General features: G+C 42.5%; 1 protein-coding gene across 4 annotated transcripts in view; it reads left to right on the top strand.

Annotated features, from left to right (window-relative positions):
• Positions 1-27,883, top strand: part of LOC143788761 (bifunctional heparan sulfate N-deacetylase/N-sulfotransferase 3-like) — a 1,150,054-nt gene that overhangs the window by 867,609 nt on the left and 254,562 nt on the right. For all 4 annotated transcript variants that reach the window (XM_077278642.1, XM_077278636.1, XM_077278649.1 and 1 more), the window contains exon 8: positions 2,465-2,561. In XM_077278642.1, the coding sequence (XP_077134757.1) occupies positions 2,465-2,561 (97 nt within the window). The remainder of the gene's footprint in view (positions 1-2,464; positions 2,562-27,883) is intronic.

Below are 27,883 nucleotides of genomic sequence, written 5' to 3'. Positions count from 1 at the left end.
TAACCCATACAAAGACCATAAAATTACAGAGAACACACAGTTGCCATCCATATGCAATCTGTTTTAAATATTGGAATGGGTATGAGAAGCTTAGATTTTGAGGGTACGTATATGAGAAAATCATTAATGCTAAAAGCGAACACACTGTTCAAACACTGATGAAATTGGATACAATGTTAAATTGGCCCATTTTTTTTTCACCTACAAGAGAAAGCAACCATCTGAAAAAAGCCTTACTTCTACTCTTTATGTAACTACAAAAATATTGTTTCCTTTTATAAGCATTAACTTTATTGCTTGTTTGTTTTAACTGACAGGCATTGTTTCTGTGAGAGAATAACTTTATGCTAGATATTTTAGATAAATGAATAGATAGATAAAAAGCAGCATCTGTAGGCAGCACACTGAGGAGATATGGCAAAAACAATGGTTTATTAGCCCATAATGGCGACTTATCAGTTCTGAAGTGGATGGATGGTTTGTGTTTTGCTAGTGAGGCTCTGCACCCACATTCTCTCTGGTGCTTCACCAGCTTTTTCCTTTATAGATAGATAGATAGATAGATAGATAGATAGATAGATAGATAGATAGATAGGAGAAAATAAATATTTAATACACTGCCAATTTTGCAAATGTTCCCACTTACAAAGAATGGAGAGGTCGGTAATTCTTATCGTAAATACACTTCAGCTGTGAGAGTCTGAATCTAAACATCACATTGTATAATTGTTACATAATTACTTTGCATTTTATTGCATGAAATAAGTATTTGATCACCTACCGACTGCAATCAGAAGCCCTCCAACTCTGCACTCATTACCTGTATTAATTGCACTTGTTTGAACTTGTTACCTGTATAAAAATCACCTGTCCATACACTCAATCACACTCCACCATGGCCAAGACCAAAGAGCTGTCTAAGGACACCAGGGACAAATTGTAGACCTGCACAAGCCTGGGATGCACTACAGGTCAAAGGCAATCAGCTTAGTGACAAGTCAACAACTGTTGGCACAATTATTAGAAAATGTAATAAACACAACACAACAATCTTTCTCGGTCTGGGGCTCCAAGCAAGATATTTGTTTGGTAAGGATGATTCTGAGAAAGGTCATGAATCAGCCCAGTACTACATGGGAGGATTTGCTCAAAGACCTGAGATGAGCTGGGACTACAGTCTCAAACATTACTGATAGTAGCACACTACGCCATCATGAATTAAAATCCTGCAGGCCATGCAAGGTTCCGCTGCTCATGACAGCACATGTCGAGGCCCATTTGAACTTTGCCAATGACCATCTGCATGATCCGTATAAGGCATGGGAGAAGGTCATGTGGTCAGAAGACATGAAAATTGAACTTTTTGTGTCAGCACCACTTGCTGTAATTGGAGGAAGAAGTAGAAGGAAAAGTACAACATCAAAAACACTGTCCCAACCATGAAGCATGGTGTGGTTGCGTTTCTGCAAAGGGGACAGGACAACTTCACTGTATTAAAAGGAGGATCGATGGGCTCACGTTTCGAGAGATTTTGGCCAACAACCTCCTTCCCTCAGTAAGAGCATTGTAGATGGGTCATAGCTGGGTCTTCCAGCATGACAGTGACCCAGAACACACATCCAGGGCAACTAACAAGTGGCTCCATAAGATGCATTTCAAGGCTCTGGAGTGATCTAGCCAATCTTCAGACCTGAACCCAATAGAAAATATTTGGAGGGAGCTAAAACGCAATTTTGCCCCACGACAGCTCTGAAACCTGAAAAATCTGGAGAATCCCTGCTGCAGTGTGTGCAAACTTGGTTAACATCTGCAGGAAACGTTTGTCCTCTAATTGCAAACAAAGGTTTATGTACCAAATATGAAGTTCTTTTTTATTGCATCAAATACTTATTTCATGCAATAAAATGCTAATTAATTATGCAAAAATCATACAATGTGATTGATTGTATTTTTTTTTAAATTCCGTCTCTCAAAGTTGAAGTGTACGTACGATAAAAATTACAGACCTCTCCTTTTTTTGTAGGTGGGAAAACTTGTAATATCAGCAGTGTATCAAAAACTTATTTTCCACACTGTACATAGATAGATACATATATTTGGCAAGACATTTTTGCTCATACTGATATTGAGTATAAAAGGTTATTACTATTTTTTTTATTATGCATTCTTTTTACAGACTAGTTTTGTTGAACCCTTTGTTGTCTCTGTTAACAAGATAAAATGCCGAAATGATGCTAATTTCCCCTTAAATGTATTGGAAGTCTTTCAAGCTTCACTACAGGGGTTTTCTTTTACCATTCAAATTATTGACAAAAAAGATTGCTAACATACTAATATGTCTTGTTAATTTTTTTTTTGCTGTTGTTTTTTTGATATCTCATGACTTATTGCAATTATATTCAAACAAGTTATTTTAATTCAATATACATGATCAAGAATAAATTTCTCATATAAATATCGACAGAATCCCTGTGATGACAAACGTCATCGAGACATTTGGTCGAAAGAAAAAACCTGTGATCGTCTGCCAAAATTTCTGATTGTTGGACCACAGAAAACTGGTGAGGATTTGTTTTTTATATGTATATATTGATATTAAACACAGATGTAATAAATAAAATCACATTTTTTTTTTACTCTGAAAGTATTATTGACAAAAGTTTATGTGTAATTTCTCCTGGTGTATAATATACTAAAACATTGAGTACTAAATGGACAAATCTGTTGTACAGATTATATTTCAATAGGTTTTCCCAACATACACATTAATGTTATATCCACATAGCTATCCCCTGGGATTTCCATTACAGGTGCTTCTCACAAAATTAGAATATCATTAAAAAGTTAATTTATTTCAGTTTTCAATACAAAAAGTGAAACTCATGTATTATATAGAGTCATTACAAATAGAGTGATGTATTTCAAGTGTTTATTTCTGTTAATGTTGATGCCAATGAAAAACCAAAAGTCATTATTTCAGTAAATTAGAATAATTAACAAACAACACCTACAAAGGCTTCCCAAGCATTTAAGTAGGTCCCTTAGTCTATTTCAGTAGGCTCTACAATCATGGGAAAGTGTGGTAGAAAAAGGTGCATACGCAACTGGGATAACCACAGCCTTGAAAGGATTGTTAAGAAAATGCCACTCCAAAATTTGGGTGAGATTCACAAGGAGAGAACTGCTGCTGGAATCATTGGTTCAAGAGTCACCACACGCAGACTTAACCAGGACATGGGCTACAAGTGTCGCATTCCATGTCAAGTCACTCATGAATTACCAATAGACAGTGCCAGAAGTGTCTTACCTGGGCCAAGGAGAAAAAGAACTGGACTGCTGCTCAGTGGTCCAAAGTGTTGTTTTCAGATGAAAGTACATTTTGCATTTTGTTTGGAAACAAGGTCCCAGAGTCTGGAGGAAGAGTGGAGAGGCCACAATCCAAGCTGCTTGAGGTCTAATGTGAAGTTTCCACAATCAGGGTTGGTTTGGGGAGCCATGTCATCTGCTGGTGTAGGTTCACTGTGTTTTATCAAGATCAAAGTCAGTGCAATCGTCTCCCAGAAAATTTTGGAGCACTTCATGCTTCCCTCTGCTGACAAGCTTTTTGGAGATGGAAATTGAATTATCCAGCAAGACTTGACACCTGACCACACTGCCAAAAGTACCAATACCTGGTTTAAAAACAACAGTATCACTGTGCTTGATTGGCCAACAAAATCGTCTGACCTTAACCCCAGAGAGAATCTATAGGGAATTCTCAAGAGGAAGATGAGAGACACTAGACCCAACAATGCAGGCGGGCTGAATGCTGCTATCACACCTGGACTTCATTAACACCTCAGCAGTACCACAGGCTGATCGCCTCCATACCACTCCGCATTGAAACAGTAATTTATGCAAAAGGAGCCATGACCAGGTATTGAGTGCATTTACTGAACATACATTTCAGTAAGCCAACATTTTGGATCATTTTTTAAGCTGGTGTTATACAGTATTATAGTTTACTTAGATAATGACTTTTGGCTTTTCATTGGCTGTAAGCCATAATCATCAAAATTAACAGAAATAAACACTTGAAATAGATCACTTTGTAATGACTCTATTTAATATATGAGTTTCACTTTTTGTATTGAAGAACTGAAGTAAATTAACTTTTTGATGATAGTCTAATTTTGTGAGAAGCACCTGTATCAGGAGAACAGATGTATAGCCACCACTAAGCTTACCTTCTTAAACCCTTCATGACATATAACATAAGTTGCATGTCTTGTTTCTTAATTTGATGCCGGCTCCTATGCTGAGCTTGCATCTTTCCCTCCACATTACAGCCGATTTACACTATGTGATAAAATCAGTGGTGCCGTTCGAAAGTACATCTCATCCCACACAAAAAACAAGCCCTTACGGCCATAATGACGGCAATATAAAAAAGTTGGATCAATCCAACCAAGCAGTCTACGTGGACATGAAGAGTCATAGAAAGTTGTATAAAATGATACCTTGACATCTGTGATCTGATGTCTTATTCCACAGAAATCTACATTTTTGTTACATGTAAATAAGAACGGAGACATTAGCAATATGAGACATGCCATGAATGACACTTTACTCGTAATAATTCCAAGCTCTGAAGTGAGAGCAGAGCTATCACATTACAGCAGAACTAACACAGCACGGCAGACATGAAGTTTGTCTCACTACAAACATTTCACAGAGCCCTTGCCCTCTCATGGTGCTGTCATCTCTGCTGTAGAGCTGTACCTGATTATAGCCAACACAGTGTTAGGACTGGCGGAATGCACCAAATAATAATATTAGAGAATATGTGGTGGGTTCGCAGTCCGGGCTCCACCGTGCAGAGATGACACCTGCTGCTGAGTAATGGCAGATGGACGCTTGCTCACACGTGGGTTAGACCTCACCCAGTGCGAATGGAAGCGAACTCTGTTGCTTCACAGAGTCGCCGTAAATACGCTGGGCCCTGTTAGCAGTTACAGGGTGCAGCTGAAAGACACTAGTGGGATCCCTATGAATCACCCCCACTAAACGTGATTGGACTCGCTCTGACCTTCGGTGGCTTTTGAGCCAGGGCCTGAGGACGCCCTGAGTCAGATGCTGAGTCCAAGCAGGAGTTCCCACCCTACACTAACCGGCTGTCAGGAAAGCGCACTGATTGTGCATGGTGCCGTACAGGTGGGCACGGCAATTAGTCGCTGAAACGTGTGCTAAGTGTGCAGGTAGCACTGTCGGGCGCAAGGAAGCTTCCACCATTCCCAAGCAGTCATCAACGCAAGGAATGGGAATGACTAAGGATCTTTCATCCATCAACAGACATTCATCTACACACACACACATTATCAAGTTTATACTAGTGCATGGCCGTACGGCCATGCGAACCTTTTATAGCTGTAGCTCTCAAGGACCTTCCTAATGGTCCAATAGGAGCTGCTACAGGACCTGAGCGTGTGACCCACGACTTCCAATGGGAGCTCGTCCTATGGGCATGCTCAATATCGGAAAAGCAGGACTTAGTCCCTGAAATGCCTGCTCGCTGCTGATCAGTACTGGCTACAAAGGCAGAGCCTGGAAAGGCAGCAGTAACCAAGCGCACAGTATCAGCTTGAGCCAGACACTGGGACCGACATCTCTGCTGAGCAGGCTCCACTGCAGCTGGAGGAGAATGGGAGACCGCGGCGGACATGGCTCGAGATTCCCCCTGTGCAGCGGTGGGAACTCGACTCTTAGCACACAGTATAGCAGAGTTGACCCTTGTTTCACTGTAAACACATCTGCATTGGTGTCAGATCTGCTGTGTTGCCTTTCCCCCACACTGGCTGCCTGTGAGATGCAAGCTGAGACACCTGCAATGTAAATATGTTACACAGAGTAAACAGAAGCAAACTCTGTCTCATTACAGTGTTAGCTCTGCTGTACTGTGATAGTTCTGATCTCACTGTAAGCTGTGTGTCTGCATGAGGTCAAACCATGGGAGTATGCTGTCATTGTTAGTCATTACTTGGTTCACACTGGTAACTCCCCTTTCATTTCAAATAATCTCTGGAGACAGATTGTCATGCAGGTCAATATCCAGCCCATAGATCTTTACAGCTAATTTGCTTATAAAAATGTGGATTCTCTGGGATAAAACAATGGATTGCAGATATCAAGGTATCATTTTATTTAACTTTCTATGACCTACATTCCCATGTAGACGGTTTAGGATGGTTGATCCTACTGACAGATTCTCTTTAAGTTTCCTTTTAGTTTTTAAATGGTATGACCCATCAGTCAATGCTTATACAGTAGGGTTGAGCAAAACGGATCGGGCAAATTCAAAAATTGCCGACTTTCGGCAAAGTCGGGTTTCATGAAACCCGACCTGATCCTAGTGTGGGATCGGCCATGAGGTCGGCGATCTGCGCGCAAAAGTCGCGTTTCATATGACACTTTCAGCACCATTTTTCAGCCAATGAAGGAGGACGCGGAGTGTGTGCAGCGTGATGACATAGGTCTCGGTCCCCACCATCTTAGAGAAGGGCATGACAGAGATTGGCTTGCTTTCTGCGGTGTCACAGGGGCTATAAAGGGGCATGCACGCCGACCGCCATCTTACTTCTGCCAATCTTAGCATAGGGAGAGGTTGCTGCAGCTTCATGAGAATAAGGGATATAGTTAGGGAGGGAAGATTAACCCCCAAACTGCTTGTGCTTTAGAGATTTCCACTGTCCAACACCACCTTTTTTTTGCAGGGACAGTGGAGGCTATATTTTTGTGCATCAGCTCTGTAGCTTATTAGGCTGTCTTATAAGGCTCCCTGATAGCTGCATTGCTGTTTGTACGCTGCTGTGCAAACCAACTGCTTTTATAAAAGCAAAAATCCTGTTGCTCCTTTCTGCACAGTTATCTTGTTTATTTGTCCACACTTTTGTGTGCAGCAGTCCTTTTTATTGCTGCCATACCTGTCCTGAGATCATTATAGGGAGATTGAAATTGTACTATAGTGCTTGTATTTTCTCATATATCTTCCAGCCACTTTCTGCCACTTAGATTTCGTTGTTATATACACTGGGCCTGAGTTTTGGTTCAGTCTCCAAAAAAAATAAGTGAGATTCAAATTCTCACAAAGTGGATATACTTCAGTCCTGTTAGTTTGTTGTATGTCAGCCAGCCAATTTCTGCCACTTAGATTGTGGTGTTATATACACTGGGCCTGAGTTTTGGTTCAGTCTCCCCCCAAAAAAAGGGAGATTTAAATTCTCAACTAGTTTATATACACCTTCTACCTTGTTTTACAGTACCATATAACCATTGTTATTTTGGTTAGATTTTCCAAAAAATGAGGAAGTCTGGTGGAAGAGTCCATGGGCGGTGGTTGCCAGCTGGTACTGATGGTGGTGGTGATGGTGGTGCATCTGATGGTAGTGGCAAAAGCACAATAGCACCTAAGGCTGGAGGTGTTGAGCCAGCATCATCGTCTGGTACTGCTGCATCGATTCAAAGTGACAGGAGACAGCATTTGACCAGTATGGTTCCAAAGTACTTTTCCTCCCTTATCGATGTTCTCCCTCACAGGTCATTCCCCTTTGATTACTGGGCATCTAAAATAGACACCTGGCCTGAATTGGCAGAATATGCATTACAGGAGCTCGCTTGGCCTGCTTCTAGTGTGCTACCAGAAAGAGTCTTTAGTGCTGCTGGTTCAATACTGACCGAAAAAAGGACACGTCTGGCTACCCAAAATGTTGATGATCTAACCTTCATTAAAATGAACCAATCATGGATTTCAAATTATTTGGCCCAACCTTCCCCTGCTGACACGTAGCTTGCCTGAAAAAATGTCTTGCTTTTGGCCTCCTCTTACTGACTTCTCCAATTCCTCCATTTGCAGCTGCTGAATGTCCACCATAGGCCATTTTTATACCTCCCTAAATGGGCTGACTCCCCCCACAGGGCCGTGGTCACCACCTGGCGCAAGCACCCGTGCGAGTGCCATTTGCCTGGACAGGTGGGTGGGCTCACTCTTGGGTGACGGCACTGGCACAGGGTCCCTCATTGTAGAATGAAGTGTCTCTGACGGTGGTGGTGCACAACCAACGTCAGACACACTGTCGTAATATGAGGGGCCCTGTGCCAGTACCGTCACCCACGAGAGAGTGTTCCCCCACAGCTCGAACAGTGCTCTACCACTTGCAATACTTACCTCTCCCTGCTCCACCACTGTGTAGTCTGCGCTGTTAAATCCTTCAATGGCACTGCCAATACAATTTGTTGAAATGATAGATGATAGTTAAAATATACAGGGGCACTGGCCTCCATTTAGACCAGTTAATACTTTGCGCCTACTACCACTGTCTGCTACTCAGCAGAGGAGCCCACCCCTCTACCTAGCTATGCCACCTATTTATGAACAATTTTTTGGAAGACATTTAGCCCACTTTATTATTTGGGCCTACTAACTTAGTCTGCTACTCATTACAATTTTCCTACACTGAGAAAAGCAATGTCGCCTGTTTATTTATGAACATTTTTTTGGCAGACATTTAGCCCACTTTATTATTTGGGCCTACTAACTGTGTCTGCCACTCATTACAGTTTTCCTCCACTGAACAAAGCAATACCGCCTGTTAAGTCCTGTTACCACATTTGAACTGCATTTAGCCTACTTTATTATTTGGGCCTACTAACTGTGTCTGCCACTCATTACAGTTTTCCTCCACTGAAAAAAGCAATGCCGCCTGTTTAGTCATGTCACCAATTTTGAACTGCATTTAGCCTACTTTATTATTTGGGCCTATATCTGTGTTTCCTCCTCATTCTGCCCATTGCCCAGCCACTGCTAGATGAGTCTGCTGGTACATTGACCCAAACCACTATATTCCCCTTGCACTCTACACAGCCAGAATCTGTCCCTGCTGAAAGTCAGGTTCCCCTTCCCGCATACTATACCATCTTACACGGGGACAAAGAGGAAGGTGCAGATGAAAGTGCAGGTTCCTTCATCAGGTGGGGGGGCATACTCGTTGGCGACATCACTGGCACAGGGCCCCTCATAGTACGCAAAAGTGTCTCTGCCAGTGGGAGGTACCACCCGCTGTCAAACACACCGCCGTACTATGAGGGGCCCTGTGCCAGTGCCAATGAGTGCCCCCCCCTGCTTGCTCAGGATCACAGCACTTGCAAAGTCGAAATACTTACCTCTCCCTGCTCCACCGCCGTGACGTATTCCGCGTTTCCTGGGCCCACGAAAATCTTGAGCCAGCCCTACCCCCCCACAACTTTAGCCAAATGACCCCCAGTTTTCAATGCCTAACTATTATTATAAAGTAAATTAAGATTGACAAGCTTAAGTAATAAGAATTGATGTTTTTGGCATTAAAATGGACACTGCAGGTGTTTTCCTGCCCTCCACTCACTGCCGACTTTGATTCCCCATTGTTTTGCATTGGGTTTCGTGTTTCAGTCAGCCCCCGAGTTTTCACAATAATCGGCCGATTTCACCCGACCCGACTTTTGACATAGTCGGGTTTCACGAAACCCGACTCGATCCGAAAAAAGTAAAAGTCGCTTAACTCTAATCTTTACTATACATACTGTATACAGTTAAGTCCATATATATTTGGACAGAGACAACATTTTTCTAATTTTGGTTATAGACATTACCACAATGAATTTTAAACAAAACAATTCTGATGCACTTGAAGTTCAGACTTTCAGCTTTCATTTGTGGGTATCCACATTAAAATGGGATGAAGGGTTTAGAAGTTTCAGCTCCTTAACCTGTGCCACCCTGTTTTTAAAGGGATCAAAAGTAATTGGACAGATTAAATAATTTTAAATAAAATGTTCATTTCTAATACTTGGTTGAAAACCCTTTGTTGGCAGTGACTGCCTGAAGTCTTGAACTCATGGACATCACCAGCCACTGTGTTTCCTCCTTTTTGATGCTCTGCCAGGCCTTCACTGCGGTGGTTTTCAGTTGCTGTTTGTTTGTGGGCCTTTCTGTCTGAAGTTTAGTCTTAACAAGTGAAATGCATGCTCAATTGGGTTGAGATCAGGTGACTGACTTGGCCATTCAAGAATATTCCACTTCTTTGCTTTAATAAACTCCTGGGTTGCTTTGGCTTTATGTTTTGGGTCATTGTCCATCTGTAGTATGAAACGACGACCAATCAGTTTGGCTGCATTTGGCTGGATCTGAGCACACAGTATGGCTCTGAATACCTATGAATTCATTTGGCTGCTTCTGTCCTGTGTCACATCATCAATAAACACTAGTGACCCAGTGCCACTGGCAGCCATGCATGCCCAAGCCATCACACTGCCTCCGCCGTGTTTTACAGATGATGTGGTATGCTCTGGATCATGAGCTGTACCATGCCTTCGCCATAATTTTCTCTTTTCATCATTCTGGTAGAGGTTGATCTTGGTTTCATCTGTCCAAAGAATGTTCTTCCAGAACTGTGCTGGCTTTTTATTTGTTTTTTTAGCAAAGTCCAGTCTAGCCTTTTTATTGTTGATGCTTATGAGTGGCTTGCACCGTGCAGTGAACCCTCTGTAGTTACTTTCATGCAGTCTTCTCTTTATGGTAGATTTTGATATTGATACGCCGACCTCCTGGAGAGTGTTGGTCACTTGGTTGGCTGTTGTGAAGGGGTTTCTCTTCACCATGGAGATTATTCTGTGATCATCCACCACTGTTGTCTTCCGTGGGCGCCCAGGTCTTTTTGCATTGATGAGTTCACCAGTGCTTTCTTTCTTTCTCAGGATGTACCAAACTGTAGATGTTGCCACTCCTAATATTGTAGCAATTTCTCGGATGGTTTTTTTTCTGTTTTCGCAGCTTAAGGATGGCTTATTTCATCTGCATGGAGAGCTCCTTTGACCGCATGTTTACTTCACAGCAAAACCTTCCAAATGCAAGCACCACACCTCAAATCAACTCCAGGCCTTTTATCTGCTTAATTGAGAATGACATAATGAAGGGATTGCCCACACCTGTTCATGAAATAGCCTTGGAGTCAGTTGTCCAATTACTTTTGGTCCCTTTAAAAACAGGGTGGCACATGTTAAGGAGCTGAAACTCCTAAATCCTTCATCCAATTTTAATGTTGATACCCTCAAATGAAAGCTGAAAGTCTGAACTTCAACTGCATCTGAATTGTTTTGTTTAAAATTCATTGTGGTAATGTCTAATAATAATAAATAATAATCTTTATTTTTATATAGCGCTAACATATTCCGTAGCGCTTTACAAACTGTAAACACAGATCATCATCACTGTCCCCTATGGGGCTCACAATCTACATTCCCTATCAGTATGTCTTTGGAATGTGGGAGGAAACTGGAGAACCCAGAGGAAACCCACGCAAACACGGAGAGAACATACAAACTCTTTGCAGATGTTGTCCTGGGTGGGATTAGAACCCAGGACCCCAGTGCTGCAAGGCTGCTGTGCTAACCACTGCGCCACTGTGCTGCCCATGTCTATAACCAATAAAGAGAAACTTGGGGCAGAGACTCCAATTACAGTGATGAGTCACTTACTGGCTGAAAGCTGTATTTTTTTCTAATAACTCTTTTATCTGCTGTAATTCTCTGAATGCTGAGCTCTGTGTAACCCCATCTACACCAATGATAGACAAAATTTCTGTGCACACTGTGCATTGACAGAAAGCTGCCAATCGGTGATGTGGGCATTGTTGAAATAAATGGAAGTCTAACTAATTTTATAGAGATAATCTGCTGATAAAACAATGATTTAATAAAAATTACACTAAGTAGACTACAAATTGGTGCATCGTTGGATTTAGGGTCAGAAAAATCACCCGTTCAATTCCTATTGTATTATACATTTTTCATTTACCATTCCACTTTGACAACATGTTATCAGTTGTTTTTAAGGGAAAATTAGTTAAAACTATGTAATACACACCAGATATAACTGAACCACTTTCAAATTAGGATGCTCAAAGCTGTATTTTTATATCTAAGCTTGTGCTGCTTACAACATTGTCTGATCTTTTTACTTCACCCATCCAACATTACCTATGGCATTTTTATTTCATCAAGCAGAAAAGTGAATAAAAATAATATATAGGTTATATAAATAAACAACCTAAAATTTAAGGCTCCATTTCAGTGCTGGAGTACCGCTTTGAATGTGAGTCCCCTGCCCCTGGTCCTATACTGACATGCTCCTGGATTTGATACCTTGAGTTTGTGTTCTGAGGTTGGCTTTTCTTTCTGCTGAACCACAGGAGACACATCTTTTCTCTGGGTGTTTGGATTCTGCTTTTCTTTTTTTTTAAATTTAACACAGGTATTTTAATTTGTGTGCCTATCTCTTTCTCGGTGCAGCTTTATATTTTGTCCCTCCTGTTACTGATAGATTCATTTGGATGTTCTGACATTCTTTTGATGTTTGGAGCCAGTCTGTGATATTCAAGCTAAGAGTTTTTGCTTTGTTGTTTCTTTGATATACTTTGCATCTTTCTTTGGTTTATCATTTGAAAATAGGCTGTACATTTGTTAACAGGAATTGCTTTATTCTCTGTTTGGTATTTTGTTACTTAGTTTACTGTCTTTGGAATCTTTCCTTTGTTCAGCATACCTCTATTCTTGTAGGTAATTCACACTCTGCACTGCCCTCTGCTTCATTGGGAGGAACGTGAAGCAACTTGTCAGCATTTTACGCAGTTTTGGACAGAGTTGCCATCTCCTAGTCTGTGATTAGGTCTATCTCTTCACCTGCAGGTACTACTAGGAATTATGGAGTGAAAATATCTAATCTGTACAGAAACCATCAGGGTCAGTTGCAGTTTTTAGTGTATAACCCATTTTCCTGAATGAGTTGCTACACAGGCATAGTTATATCAGGAGCTGTTAGGAGCATGCTACCGTCGTGTGGGGGCACCATTGCGTTAAAGGGAACCTGTCACTTGAATTTGGCGGGACCAGTTTTGGGTCATATGGGCGGGGTTTTTGGGTGTTTGATTCACCCTTTCCTTACCCGCTGGCTGCATGCTGGCCACAATATTGGATTTATGTTCATTCTCTGTCCTCCGGAGTACACGCCTGCGCAAGGCATATTCCCTTTAACTTTTGGTGCCAACCTCAGTGGTCAGGTAGGTGCAGACTAGGGAAAGAGCAGGGCTTTTATCAGTCTGAACAGGGATTTGTCAGGCTCAGGTATTTTGTACCAATGGTTTTTACGCTACCCTTGTGCATGTGCTTGTGCAGTCATAATACCGGCATATTCACTATTTTTTGGCACTGCTTCAGCTCCGATCCGGTAATGCCATCTTGTGGATGCAGCTTCTGACTGGCCGCAAGTCAGAAGCTACATCCCAAGCTCTCAACGCAAGTCTATGAGAGCCAGAATGAGGTTCCTATAGACTTGTATTGAAAAGTGACCTCTGTGCAGCTTCATTAAACACTGGAGCTGCCCTGCAGGTCACTTTTAGCTGGATACCGATGGGAGTGATGCTGGAAAGCGATCAAGGTAGGTGAGTATGAGAAAGGGGGCAGTGGAATAATATTTAACCCATTTCTGACATTGGACATACTATCCCGTCGAGGTGGGGTGGGCCCGTATGACCACCGACGGGATAGTACGTCATAGCGATCGGCCGCGCTCACGGGGGGAGCGCGGCCGATCGCGGCCGGGTGTCAGCTGCCTATCGCAGCTGACATCTGGCACTATGTGCCAGGAGCAGTCACGGACCACCCCCGGCACATTAACCCCTGGCACACCGCGATCAAACATGATTGCGGTGTACCGGCGGTACAGTGAAGCATCGCGCAGGGAGGGGGCTCCCTGCGGGCTTCCCTGAGACGATCAGTACAAGGGAATGTACTCACCTTGTACTGAGCGTCTCCTCCCTGCAGGCCCCGGATCCAAAATGGCCGCGGGGCTGCATCCGGGTCCTGCAGGGAGTACTTCCGGGTCAGGAGCAGGCTGCAGCTGCAGCTCTGTAAGCCTGCAGCGATGAGTGAGATCGCCGATCTCACAGAGTGCTATGCAAACTGTAAGATCGGCGATCTGTGATGTCCCCCCCTGGGACAAAGTAAAAAAGTTTATAAAAAAATTTCCACATGTGTAAAAAAAATAAAAATAAAATAAATTCCTAAATAAAGAAGAAAAAAAAAATATTATTCCCATAAATACATTTCTTTATCTAAAAAAAACCCCAAACAATAAAAGTACAAATATTTAGTATTGCCGCGTCTGTAACGACCAAACCTATAAAACTGTCCCACTAGTTAACCCCTTCAGTAAACGCCGTAAGAAAAAAAAAAAACAAAACGATCCAAAAAACAACGCTTTATTATCATACTACCAAACAAAAAGTGGAATAACACACGATCAAAAAGACGGATATAAATAACCATGGTACCGCTGAAAATGTCATCTTGTCCCGCAAAAAATGAGTCACCACTCAGCATCATAAACAAAAAAATGAAAAAGTTATAGTCCTCAGAATAAAGCGATGCCAAAATAATTATTTTTTCTGTAAAATAGATTTTATCGTATAAAAGCGCCAAAACATAAAAAAATGATATAAATGAGATATTGCTGTAATTGTACTGACCCAACGAATAAAACTGCTTTATCAATTTTACCAAACGTGGAACGGTATAAACGCCTCCCCCAAAAGAAATTCATGAATAGCTGATTTTTGGTCATTCTGCCTCACAAAAATCGGAATAAAAAGTGATCAAAAACTGTCATGTGTCCGAAAATGTTACAAATTGTGAAAAATTATAGGTCTCAAAATGTGGAGACGCAAAAACTTTTTTGCTATAAAAAAGCGTCTTTTAGTGTGTGACAGCTGCCAATCATAAAAATCCGATATAAAAAACGCTATAAAAGTAAATCAAACCCCCCTTCATCACCCCCTTAGTTAGGGAAAAATAATAAAATTAAAAAAATTTATTTATTTCCATTTTCCCATTAGGGCTAGGGTTAGGGCTAGGGTTAGTGTTATGACCTGGTGGTTAAGAGGCCACACAGATATGACCTGGTGGCTAAAACGCAACATGGGACGAGCTCTGAGGAGGTGGTATCTCTACTGACCGCAGTCCCTAATCGTAACAACAACACTAGTAATAGCCGTGGGATGTTCCTGACTCTCTCTAGACACCTCTTCACAGCCTAAGAACTAACTACCCCTAAAGAAGGAAATAGAAAGCTATCTTGCCTCAGAGAAAACCCCAAAAGGAAAGACAGCCCCCCACAAATATTGACTGTGAGTGAAGAGGGAAATGACGTACACAGAAATGAAATCAGATTTCAGCAAAGGAGGCCAATACTAAACTTGATAGACAGAGAGAAAAGGATACTGTGCGGTCAGTATTAAAAACTACAAAATCCACGCAGAGTTTACAAAAATGAACTCCACACCGACTCACGGTGTGGAGGGGCAAATCTGCTTCCCAGAGCTTCCAGCTAGCCTGAATATGACATAGTGACAAGCTGGACAAAAAGAGACATATTTGCAGAGCAATAGAGTTCAGGAAAATGGACAAACAAAAACTAGCAAAAACTTATCTTTTGCTGACAAGGACAGGCCATATGAGAAATCCAAGGAGAGAACCAAATCCAACCAAGAACATTGACAGCTGGCATGAACTAAAGCCCAGAGCAGGTTTAAATAACAAACCCAGGCAAGGCGATTAGTGAAGGCAGCTGCCACAGCTACCTAAAGGAGCAGCAGTTCCACTCGAAACCACCAGAGGGAGCCCAAGGGCAGAACTCACAAAAATACCATTAGCAACCACAGGAGGGAGCTTCAGAACGGAATTCACAACAGGTTAGGGTTAGGGTTGGGGCTAGGGTTAGGGTTAGGGTTAGGGTTGGGGCTAGGGTTAGGGTTAGGGCTAGGGTTAGGGCAAGGGTTAGGGTTGGGGCTAGGGTTAGGGCTAGGGTTAGGGTTGGGGCTAGGGTTGGGGCTAAAGTTAGGGTTAGGGTTGGGGCTAAAGTTAGGGTTAGGGTTGGGGCTAAGGTTAGGGTTAGGGTTGGGGCTAAAGTTAGGGTTAGGGTTTGGATTACATTTATGGTTGAGATTAGGGTTGGGATTAGAATTAGGAGTGTGTCAGGGTTAGGGGTGTGGTTAGGGTTACCATTGGGATTAAGGTTAGGGGTGTTGTTGGATTAGGGTTTCAGGTAGAATTGGGGAGTTTCCACTGTTCAGGCACATCAGGGGCTCTCCAAACATGACATGGCGTCCGATCTCAATTCCAGCCAATTCTGCGTTGATAAAGTAAAACAGTGCTCCTTCCCTTCTGAGCTCTCCTGTGCGCCCAAACAGGGGTTTACCCCAACATGTGGGGTATCAGCGTACTCGGGACAAATTGGACAACAACTATTGGGGTCCAAGTTCTCTTTTTATCCTTGGGAAAATAAAAATTTGGGGGGCTAAAAATAATTTTTGTGGGAAAAATAAGATTTTTTTATTTTCACGGCTCTGCGTTGCAAAACTGTAGTGAAACACTTGGGGGTTCAAAGTTCTCAAAACACATCTAGATAAGTTCCTTGGGAGGTCTAGTTTCCAATATGGGGTCACTTGTGGGGGTTTCTACTGTTTGGGTACATCAGGGGCTCTGCAAATTCAATGTGACGCCTGCAGACCAATCCATCTAAGTCTGCTTTCCAAATGGTGCTCCTTCCCTTCCGAGCTCTGCCATGCGCCCAAACAGTGGTTTCCCCCACATATGGGGTATCAGCGTACTCAGGACAAATTGTACAATAACTTTTGCGGTCCAATTTATCCTGTTACCCTTGTGAAAATACAAAACTGGGGGCTAAAACATCATTTTTGTGAAAAAAAAGAATTTTTATTTTCACGGCTCTGCGTTATAAACTGTAGTGAAACACTTGGGGGTTCAAAGTTCTCACAACACATCTAGATAAGTTCCTTGGGAGGTCAAGTTTCCAATATGGGGTCACTTGTGGGGGGTTTCTACTGTTTGGGTACATCAGGGGCTCTGCAAATGCAATGTGATGCCTGCAGACCAATCCATCTAAGTCTGTATTCCAAATGGCGCTGCTTCCCTTCCGAGCTCTGCCATGCGCCAAAACAGTGGTTCCCCCCACATATGGGGTATCAGCGTACTCAGGACAAAATGTACAATAACTTTTGGGGTCCAATTTATCCTGTTACCCTTGTGAAAATACAAAACTGGGGGATAAAAATCATTTTTGTGAAAAAAAAAAGAATTTTTATTTTCACGGCTCTGCGTTATAAACTGTAGTGAAACACTTTGGGGTTCAAAGTTCTCACAACACATCTAGATAAGTTCCTTGGGAGGTCTAGTTTCCAATATGGGGTCACTTGTGGGGGGTTTCTACTGTTTCGGTACATCAGGGGCTCTGCAAATGCAATGTGACGCCTGCAGACCAATCAATCTAAGTCTGCTTTCCAAATGGCGCTCCTTCCCTTCCGAGCTCTGCCATGCGCGCAAACAGTGGTTCCCCCCCACATATGGGGTATCAACACACTCAGGACAAATTTTACAATAACTTTTGGGGTCCAATTTATCCTGTTACCCTTGTGAAAATACAAAACTGGGGGCTAAAAAATCATTTTTGTGAAAAAAAAAAAAAGAATTTTTATTTTCACGGCTCTGCGTTATAAACTGTAGTGAAACACTTGGGGGTTCAAAGCTCTCAAAACACATCTAAATAAGTTCCTTAGGGGGTCTACTCTCCAAAATGGTGTCACGTGTGGGGGGTTTTAATGTTTAGGCACATCAGGGGCTCTCCAAACGCAACATGACGTCCCATCTTAATTCCAGTCAATTTTGCATTGAAAAGTAAAATGGCGCTCCTTCACTTCCAAGCTCTGCTATCCGCCCAAACAGTGGTTTACCCCCATATATGGGGTATCGTCGTACTCAGGATAATTTGCACAACAACTTTTGTGGTCTAATTTCTTCTCTTACCCCTGGGAAAATAAAAAATTGGGGGCGAAAAGATCATCTTTGTGAAAAAATATGATTTTTTATATTTAAGGCTCTGCACTATAAACTTCTGTGAAGCACTTGTTGGGTCAAAGTGCTCACCACACATCAAGATAAGTTCCTTAAGGGGTTTACTTTCCAAAATGGTGTCACTTGTGGGGGGTTTCAAATGTTTAGGCACATCAGGGGCTCTCCAAACGCAACATGGCGCCCCATCTCAATTCCAGTCAATTTTGCATTGAAAAGTCAAATGGTGCTCCTTCCCTTCTGAGCTCTGCCATGCGCCCAAACAGTGGTTTACCCCCACATATGGGGTATCAGCGTACTCAGGACAAATTGTACAACATCTTTGGGGGTCTATTTTCTCCTGTTACCCTTGGTAAAATAAAACAAATTGGAGCTGAAATAAATTTTGTGTGAAAAAAAGTTAAATGTTCATTTTTATTTAAACATTCCAAAAATTCCTGTGAAACACCTGAAGGGTTAATAAACTTCTTGAATGTGGTTCTGAGCACCTTGAGGGGTGCAGTTTTTAGAATGGTGTCACACTTGGGTATTTTCTATCATATAGACCCCTCAAAATGACTTCAAAGGAGATGTGGTCCCTAAAAAAAAAATGGTGTTGTAAAAATGAGAAATTGCTGGTCAACTTTTAATCCTTATAACTCCCTAACAAAAAAAATTTTGGTTCCAAAATCATGCTGATGTAAAGTAGACATGTGGGAAATGTTACTTATTAAGTATTTTGCGTGACATATTTCTGTGATTTAAGGGCATAAAAACTCAAATTTGGAAAATTGCGAAATTTTCAAAATTTTCTCCAAATTTCCATTTTTTTCTCAAATAAACGCAAGTTATATCGAATAAATTTTACCACTATCATGAAGTACAATATGTCACGATAAAACAATGTCAGAATCGCCAAGATCCGTTGAAGCGTTCCAGAGTTATAACCTCATAAAGGGACAGTGGTCAGAATTGTAAAAATTGGCCTGGTCATTAACGTGCAAACCACCCTCGGGGGTGAAGGGGTTAAAAGCACCACTCCAGCAGTGCAATTTAAAAAAAAACGCTGGAGTGGTGCTTTGAGACATGGTGTAAATCTCCAAATTATGATCCACTGACATGATTTCACAATAATTGTGCTGTTACAATAACTGCTAAACAATTCTTCAATGTGAGGACCCCACCAAACAACTTCTCAATTCTCGCCTTTTTGTTGTATATATCATTTGTTTCTACTTTAACATCCAAGCAGGTTTCAGTAGAGATACAGCATAGCTTAAAAATGTTTCTAACCTTTAGGCTATATGCACACGTTGCGGATTAGCCTTAGGAATTTCTGGTGCGGATTCTGCCTCACCTGGCAGAAAACGCAGCTGCGGATTTGTTGCATTTTTTGTGCAGATCCGCAGCATTTTTTGTGCGTTTTTTTTTGCGGATTTGCTGCGTTTTTTACCTCTGCGGATTTCTATAATGGAATGGGTACAAAAACGCTGCAGATTCGCAAAAAAGAAGTGACATGCTACTTCTTTTAAACCGCAGCGTTTCTGCAGCGGATTTTCCGCAAAGTGTGCACAGCTTTTTTTTCTCATTGATTTACATTGTACTGTAAATCAATTGCGGATCTGCAGCGTTTCTGCACCACAAAAAACGCTGCAGATCCACAGAGAATCCGCAATGTGTGCACATAGCCTTAAATTTGGCCATAGTATCAAAAAGAATAAAGAATAATGGAAAGGGTGAAAGACAAAAGATAAGTATGTGCAAAACATACCCTCAATAATTTTTTTGTCATTTCATTTGTAACGTAGAAATTTATTAATAGTTCATCCTCAAAAAATCAAATTTACACACCTAGATATCATTACATTGCCAAATAACTAATTTTGCCTTAATTAGAAGTGACATACATATTACGTGTAGATTTTACACCAGATGCACCAGATTTAAAGGTTCACTACGTTTCTAATTGAATTTAATGGAATATTAAGAGGTGTTGTGTAAAAATTAGGGTAATGGGAATTTATTGCTGATTAAACTTATCCACGAGACATTAATATCTATTAAAGCTTGAGCATTATTGATAAATTAGAAATCACTATTTAATATTAAGTCATAGTCATAGGCGTTCCTGTGTCACTAAGTTAATTTGTGGTGTAATTAATCAATTTTCTTCTTTGGAAAGATGAGAAATGTAACAGTGCAATGCAACTTTAGTGTGTGTATTTTAGCTCTTCTCCAAAAGAAAGAAAATCATGTTATATTGCCAACCGAAGATAGACTCATCTGTAGGCAGCTGTTTCAGGGTTCTACCCCTCATTTTTACAAAACAGGGTTCTAGGTGGCTGGATGAGATATCTCATATGTAGCAAATGGAAAAGGAGATCCAACTTGTATATGGTGACTTAATTACAAGTAATCCTTCTTAAGTTATAAAAAAAATAAGAAAAATGCAGTTTCTACAAGCGTTTTTTTTTTAGCCTCCATATAGAAGCTTTAGAGGGAAAAACACAGAAACTACACAATTCAACAGCTACTTTAGATGCACAATGGGATTAATTTTGCATGAAATCACATGTACTTTGCCTGGACAGATAAACACAGCTAATTTCAGTGCAGAAAAAAATGCATCATGTGAACACAACCTAAAGGTTCAACCAAAGTGGATGTGATTTCATTTAGGCCCCTTTCACACATCAGTTTTTTGCCATCAGTCACAATCCGTTGGCTCGACAAAATCGACGGATCCATCACAGTTTGTGAAAAACTGATGCGACGGATTCGTTTTTTTGATGGATCTGACTAGCGGATCTGGCTAATTGGATACTAAATAAATTGGAGCATGTTCAGGTTAAAAAAATGGAATCCGTTGCCAGATTCCGTCATTTGACGGATCCGGCGCCAATAGGCTTCCATTCGAGCGAACGACGGACGGCATCGGATCCATCACTGTCCGATTTTTAGACATACACAAAAAATGTTGCTTTGTCCATCGTCTCCGGACAATTTTCGACAGGTCCGGTGAACGACGGATGAAACGTGAGGCCATCCATTGCAATCCATCTCTAATACAAGTCTATGAGAAAAAAACGGATCCGGCGGCATCAGTCGCCGGATTCATTTTTTTTTAATTTGATGGATTGCGACTGATAGCAAAAAACTGATGTGTGAAAGGGGCCTAAGTGCTGTCTAAATATGCTGTTGCACTGTGCGCTATTAGTGCATTTTTTTCTATATATAATTCTATGTGGAACTTTAAAAAAGCATGTAAAAAATATGCTGTAACAAGTTGAACATCTGGAACCAAGGAGACTTGTCCCTTTGGTAGCACCAGAGGTGTAAAGGTTACACCAGGAATGCCAGGGTGACATCTAAATGTGTCATAATCTCAGTTTTCGGCTTGTCCTTGGTATCCTGCAGGGAGAAGGTTTAAAATGAGTTCTGTGTTTCTCCAGTAAGATATAGAGATAAGACCTCTGCCTGTTGCTCTGGGGGCAGTTTCTCCCTGTCTGACACTCTCTCAACAATAGGCAGGAAAATCTCAACATCGTCCTCCAAAGTCATCTTCTGTAAGACCTTCCCTACAGTTCGCCTCACCTGAATATCTTCACTTTGGTTGGTGAGTGATGACATCTATTTGGCCGGGACAATTTACGCCAATAGAGTCATTTGTTGCTGATGCCGCTGCTGATTTTGCTGTTGCTGTATCTGCTGCTGATGTTTTATCTGCTGTATCTGCTGTTGATGCTGTTGCATCTACTGCTGCATCTAAAATAATTGTGTCACAAGCTCCTCCATGCTTTCAGACAGTGTTTTCAATGATGTTGCTGCATTTACTCATTACTGGTTTTTTTGGAACTTCACACCTGTATTTCAGCCAATAACTATCGGGATTCACTCACTGTCGTAGGCACTAGGCTTTAGGTAGCATTAACACAGGCAATGCAGTTTTGGTTCAAACACATGCAGTTTTATTGCTTTCCACAGGTTGCACGGCACCAAAACAAATTCATAAACATAAAATCCTAGCCTTGTCCAAGCACTAAATAAACAGAACAGACCCTGGCTACTGAATAACAGCTGAGCTAGCCCCAGTTGTCCACAACAATCACTGATACTTGTGGCCCTCTGCACATGGCCTATGCAGACTTTTCTCAGAGAGGGAGGGATTCTGGCCTGTTTCTCTCTCTTCAGCAACAAGACACATCCAGTCTGGTCAACTTCCCTGAGCTGAATGTCTTTAGCTGAACCACTAGCCTATTTATATGCAGAGCTAACAATGCGCACTAAACTAAAGCCTGCAGGGCTGGGATTTAACCCTAGCCTACCTGACATTGCTATATAACTAGGGATGAGCAAGTAGTGAAATATTCGGACTCGTTATACTCGTAACAAGTAGGTCTTAATACTCGGGTATTCGTAACGAGTAACGAGTCCAATGCAAGTGACTGGGAAATGCAAGTAATTTTATGCTGGACCATACAAAGCGGTCTGGGGGCCTGAGGAAAAGGCTGAAATGGGTGCATGATTGTTTAAAAGCATACGGTAAAAAACTGTGTGTTGGTTAATGCAGGAAGAAGCCACCCGTCATCATAACAAGGGGCTCACAATTCCAGAGGTTGGACTACTGTCCTTGTTGTTCCACTGCCACTGCACAATGTGCAGGCATAGTGTCTTCAAAAAATTGGCACTAGGGGCTGTATCATGTTTGATGCAGGAAGGAGGTCTCAGACAATTATGAAACTAGACTACTAGCACGGTAGTTCCAGTGCTCAATGTGCAGGCATAGACATAGTATTTCCAAAAATGAGCCCAATGGGCTGTATCATGGTGGACACAGGAAGGAGGCCTCAAGAGCCAGACAATTATGAAACTAGACTACTAGCACTGTAGTTCCAGTGCCCAATGTGCAGGCATAGACATAGTGTTTCCAAAAATTAGCCCAAGGGGCATGATACACGGTTGATGCAGGAAGGAGGTCTCATTACAATTGCCTCCGATGGGAAATATTAATGAATGTAACATTGTTTCTAGCTTGCTGACCATGAGGTACATGTGGCAGAAGCAGGAGTAGGATACACATGTAATTAGAAGGAGGAAAGGATACACATGTAATTAGAAGGAGGAAAGGGGTTTGTATGGGAAGGGATGCACGTGATCACCAGTAGCATAAAATAACATTTTGGGTGACTTTAGGTTGGGTTGATGTCATCTGGAGGGCTTAAAAACTGTGACAAAATCCAGTCTTTGCCAACTGTGCAGCTTGGATGGATACCCAGTAATTAAATGAACCAAAGCATCAGGAAGGACACAGGTATGGTCACTTAGATACTCATTGATCATGTTGTTCAACTTCTACCTCCTTGACATTGTTACCAGTCCACATAGCCCTTGCTGATGAGCCAGTTTATTGAAGATGGCCCAGTTTGTGGACATTTTCCCCCCACCTCTTTTGGATCTGCTGTCTCTCCCCATTAATGCATGCTGTTGCAAAGAGCTTGTACCTCTGCTACCAGCGGTGTCTGAGTCTGATGTTGTCATCAAATGATCAACAATGGCCCTCTTGATGGATTCAATTGTGAAACCCCTTGGTGACTGTACAGTAGCGAAGAAGGAAATTTGTCCTTGAACCGTGAGTCGAGAAAGGTGGCCAATCAGTATAGATTGCTGTTGAAAATGTGAGTCACACAAGGGTCTTGGTACAGACAATTAGACATGAACTGTGTTATATGTGCCAAGCTGCAATGAGGCAAATGTTCTGTGGCCCCAGAAGGAGGAACAATACCCAACCTCTCACACTGACTCTCCTCCTCCTCCACCTCCTTCTCTCCAGGCCACCCATCCTGGACACACCAGAAGCTGGGGTTGGGAGTCCCCTCTGTAGCATCATGGGTCCCCTCAGTACCACATAAAACAATTCCTCTCCCTCCTCATCTTCCTCCTCATCATCATCCAATCTTGCCTCATCATGAAAATAGCTGGGCTGGGTAGGATCACCCAGTGTGAAATCTTGCTCCATACCCTGCTGATGGGCACTCAAAGATTCCATGTTTAGATTATGCAGTGATTCTTTCAATGTACATAGCATCTGGATGATAATGCTGGTAATAGCCTGATCACTGCTCACAAGGTTGTTGCAGTACTCAAAGTTATCAAGCACCTCACAAATGTCAGCGATCCACACCCACTTGACAGTTGTTATGTGTTTTGGCTGAGTCGCAGTCTGATGGACATGTTTAAGCTGGTATTCAGAAAGTGCCCTCTGCTGCTCACTAATCCTTGCCAACATATGATGTTGAGTTCCACCGTGTGGGCAGGTCACAAATGAGTCGGTGATTTGGCAAATTAAATTGATTTTGAAGCGCTGCAAGATCGTCAACAGCGGTAGAGGAATGACGGAAATAGGTATTAATACATCGAACCTTCTCAATTAGGTATGGCAAGTCAGGGTATGTTTTGCGAAATTTCTTAACCACTAGGTTCAGCACGTGAGCCATGCATGGCATGTGTACCAGCTTCCCGAGCTTTAATGCCAGGTTACACCCATTATTGCAGGTGACCAGACCGAGTTTGGTCTGCAGTGGGGAGAGCCACTGATCAGTCTGTTGTTTTATTCCTTGCCACAGCTCTGCTGCAGTGTGTGGTGTTTGACCTAAACAGATCAGCTTCAGCAGAGCGTGTTGCCACTTTGCTGATGTGTTGCTGCACAGTTTCCAACTTGGGAGTGATGTGGAGGGTAATTCAGCATAGAATGAGGAGGAGGAGGAAGAGGGGAGACTTGATGTGTATGATGATGCGGAAAGCATGACTGAGGTTGGGCCCGCTATACGTACGTGGCATGGGTAGGATAAGTGATGTTCCATCCACTTTGCGACTTTGTCCCACCTTCCACCAGGTTCAGCCAGTGTGCCATGACAGAAATGTATCTTCCCTGTCCACAACTACTTGTCCACGTGTCTGTTGTTAGGAGGACCTTCCTGGTTACGGCATTGGTGAGAGCACGCTTTAGATTATTTAACACGTGCTGGTGTAATGCAGGGATGGCACACCGGGAAAAATAGTGTTGGCTGTGAACAGAGTATCATGGGGCAGCCACAGCCAAGAGATCATGGAAAGACTGTGTCCTCACAAGCCTAAACGGCAACATCTCCATGGCTAGCAACCTGGCAAGGTGCACGTTTAGTATTTGTGCTTGTGGGTGCGTGGGTTGGTGTTTACGCTACCTTTCATAGATCTGGGAAATGGACAACCGGACGATTAGCTGGGACAAACAAGTGGATGGGATTGTTGTGAATAAAAGGGGAGAAGCCAGCGCTGCTTATGGTCAGAACGCAATACAAAAAGTGCACATGCACATATTAATTTCTAACTGTATATCAAAATGAAACATTTAGCAAACAATTGATCAATTCTTTGAGCCACCCCACCACACCAAGGCTTTCTCATAATAGGGCAGTCCTACTCTACAATTTTTATATTCGCTGTGCCATTATGGCCTCCTAAATGTGTTGGAAGCAGGACCACATTAATCCCACTTAACGTTTTTTATATTTGCTGTGCCATTATAGCTTCCTAAATGTATTAAAAGCGGGACCATATTGAATGCAAACTGTACCTGTAGTGTTTCAGAATCACTTCCATGGCACCAGAAAAGGTACGCGCAGATAAAGGTCAACCAGGTCCAAACATAGACATTTCAAATCTGACCTCCACACTGCATGACCAGCACCACAGATAAAGAGTAAGGCAGGCCCAGACACAGCTGCATAAATCAAACAGAGCCTGGGGCAGGGCAGGGCAGGGCTGCTGTATGTGTGTACAGCAGCCTAGATCAATCACAATGAAAACAGAAAGAATGTTGTGCATAACCCAGCACACACGGCAACAGTGGTGGTCAGCCACAAACCGACATCAGAATAAAAGGGGAGAATGGGATTGTTGTATCCTGTGTCTCTGCAACTGCAGTTTGTGAGCAGGAGGTATGAGCACCTGCTTCCTGGCAAGCAGATTGGGAAGGACAGACCACAGGTGACATGGCAGTGGTTTGACCCGCAGACACTAATTTGGTACTCTGTTGTTCCACCTACAGACTAGGGTGCTTGGCTGACATGTGTTTATGCATACTGGTGGTGGTCTAGTTGCTTCTGCCCTGGCCTCTGCTCAGCTTCGTATGGCAGATGCTACAGATGACAATGTTTGGTTCAGAAGGACTATCCGAAAAAAAATTCCAGACAGAGGATGAATGCCCCCTTGCCTTGACTTGGGGCACAGAGGGATTGCTCTTGGCAACCGTTGACTCACTTCTCATTCTGCTCAAACCAGTAGCCCTAGGTGCTATGTATCCACCTTCTTCCTCCTTGCTGCTGTGTTGGCTATGCATACCAATGGTCCAGGTCAGATCAGTGGACTCATCATCGACCACCTCGTCATCCATGTCATCCTCCTTCTGTGTTGATATTGTCAGCTGGCCAGATGGCAACTGTGTCTCATCATCATCAGCCTCCAACTCTTGAACCGGTATATCACGTGGCTGAAAGTGGCTTTCTTCTGTCCATAGGTTTTCAAATATTTGGCCATGAACAGATGATACCTCCTCACATTCCTCTTCAATGTTGCGCATTGAGAGGCCAGAGGCAACCAAAGGATCATATGTACCGAACAGATCATCGGAGTGGCCAAGCATGGGGTCAAATGTTTCCTGTGACTGCTGAGGGGGGAGGAAGTAGGAACAGGTTGAAGATTGGATGACCCAGCGTTCTGTGTATCGATAGTAGACTGTGTGGTCGTGGAGGATTGGGTGCTACTAGAAAATTTCATTGAGGCCTTATCTGCCATCCAAGACAGTGTCTGTTCTTGCTCTTCTGGCTTCTAGACACGTTTAGGTTCCAGACTGGGAATTTTTGCCAGGAACATAAATGCATCAAACTTCTTCTGTCTCCCAGACTCAGTGCCTTGTTGGGCACTACTGACAACCCCATGCCCATGTCCCTGACCCTTCACAACAGGCTTTTTGGGAATTTGGGGTTTTTGTAACATAGTTGCAGATGTTCAGATGCAGATATTGTGGAACAAGTAGCAGTTCATGCTTTGTGGAAGGTAGTACTACAGCCTAGTACTGCTTTGTGTTTTACAAACAGGAGGACTGTCTGCAATGTAAAAAAAAATTACCAGAGTTTAACATCGAATATTTTGCTCGCCAGTCACAACAGAAGACAACGGAGCTGGCTGCGTGTCAGTTGTGCAGTAATGTGCGTGCTATGTGGTGTGCAAACAGCACCGTAAAGGCAAAAAAATGACCTGAGTTTAACGCCGAATATTTTCCTCTCCAGTCACAACAGAAGGCAACGGAGCTGGCTGCATATCAGTTGTGCAGTAACATGCTATTCGGTGTGCAAACAGCATCGTAAAGGTAATACAATTGACCTGAGTTTATCGCCAAATATTTTGCTTGCCAGTCAGAACAGAAGACAGCGGAGCTGGCTGAGTGTCAGTTGTGCAGTACCGTGCGTGCTATTCGGTGTGCAAACAGCACCGCAAGAGCAAAAAATTGGCCTGCAGGGGTAAATGTGACCCCAAAAATAGCTGGGAAAACTGTCACTACTCCCTGACCTTATACAGTACTTTCAGCAAGAGCTGAGATATTGAGGTACTATGTATGTACTGTAACTCTCCTGCCTATCTCCCTGTACTACTTCAGTCACCTACTACTAGAATAGGTCTCACAAGAGCTTTTGTGTTTTTTTAGATGATTTCTGGATGATTTCTAAAAGCACAACTCTCCCTAACAGCTGCTCACACTCTCCCTAGGCTAGCACTAGCTGTGTTCCGGATGCAATGTACAGAAAATGGCAGCGGCAGGGCTTTTATAGAGCTTATGACTCATAGCTTACTATGATAACTCATCTATGATGCTGCGCAG

The sequence above is a fragment of the Ranitomeya variabilis genome, chromosome 1, assembly GCF_051348905.1.
Source record: "Ranitomeya variabilis isolate aRanVar5 chromosome 1, aRanVar5.hap1, whole genome shotgun sequence".
Lineage (NCBI taxonomy): Eukaryota > Metazoa > Chordata > Amphibia > Anura > Dendrobatidae > Ranitomeya > Ranitomeya variabilis.
The sequence above is the reverse complement of the archived record's forward strand: the minus strand, read 5'-3'. Positions and strand labels throughout refer to the sequence as shown.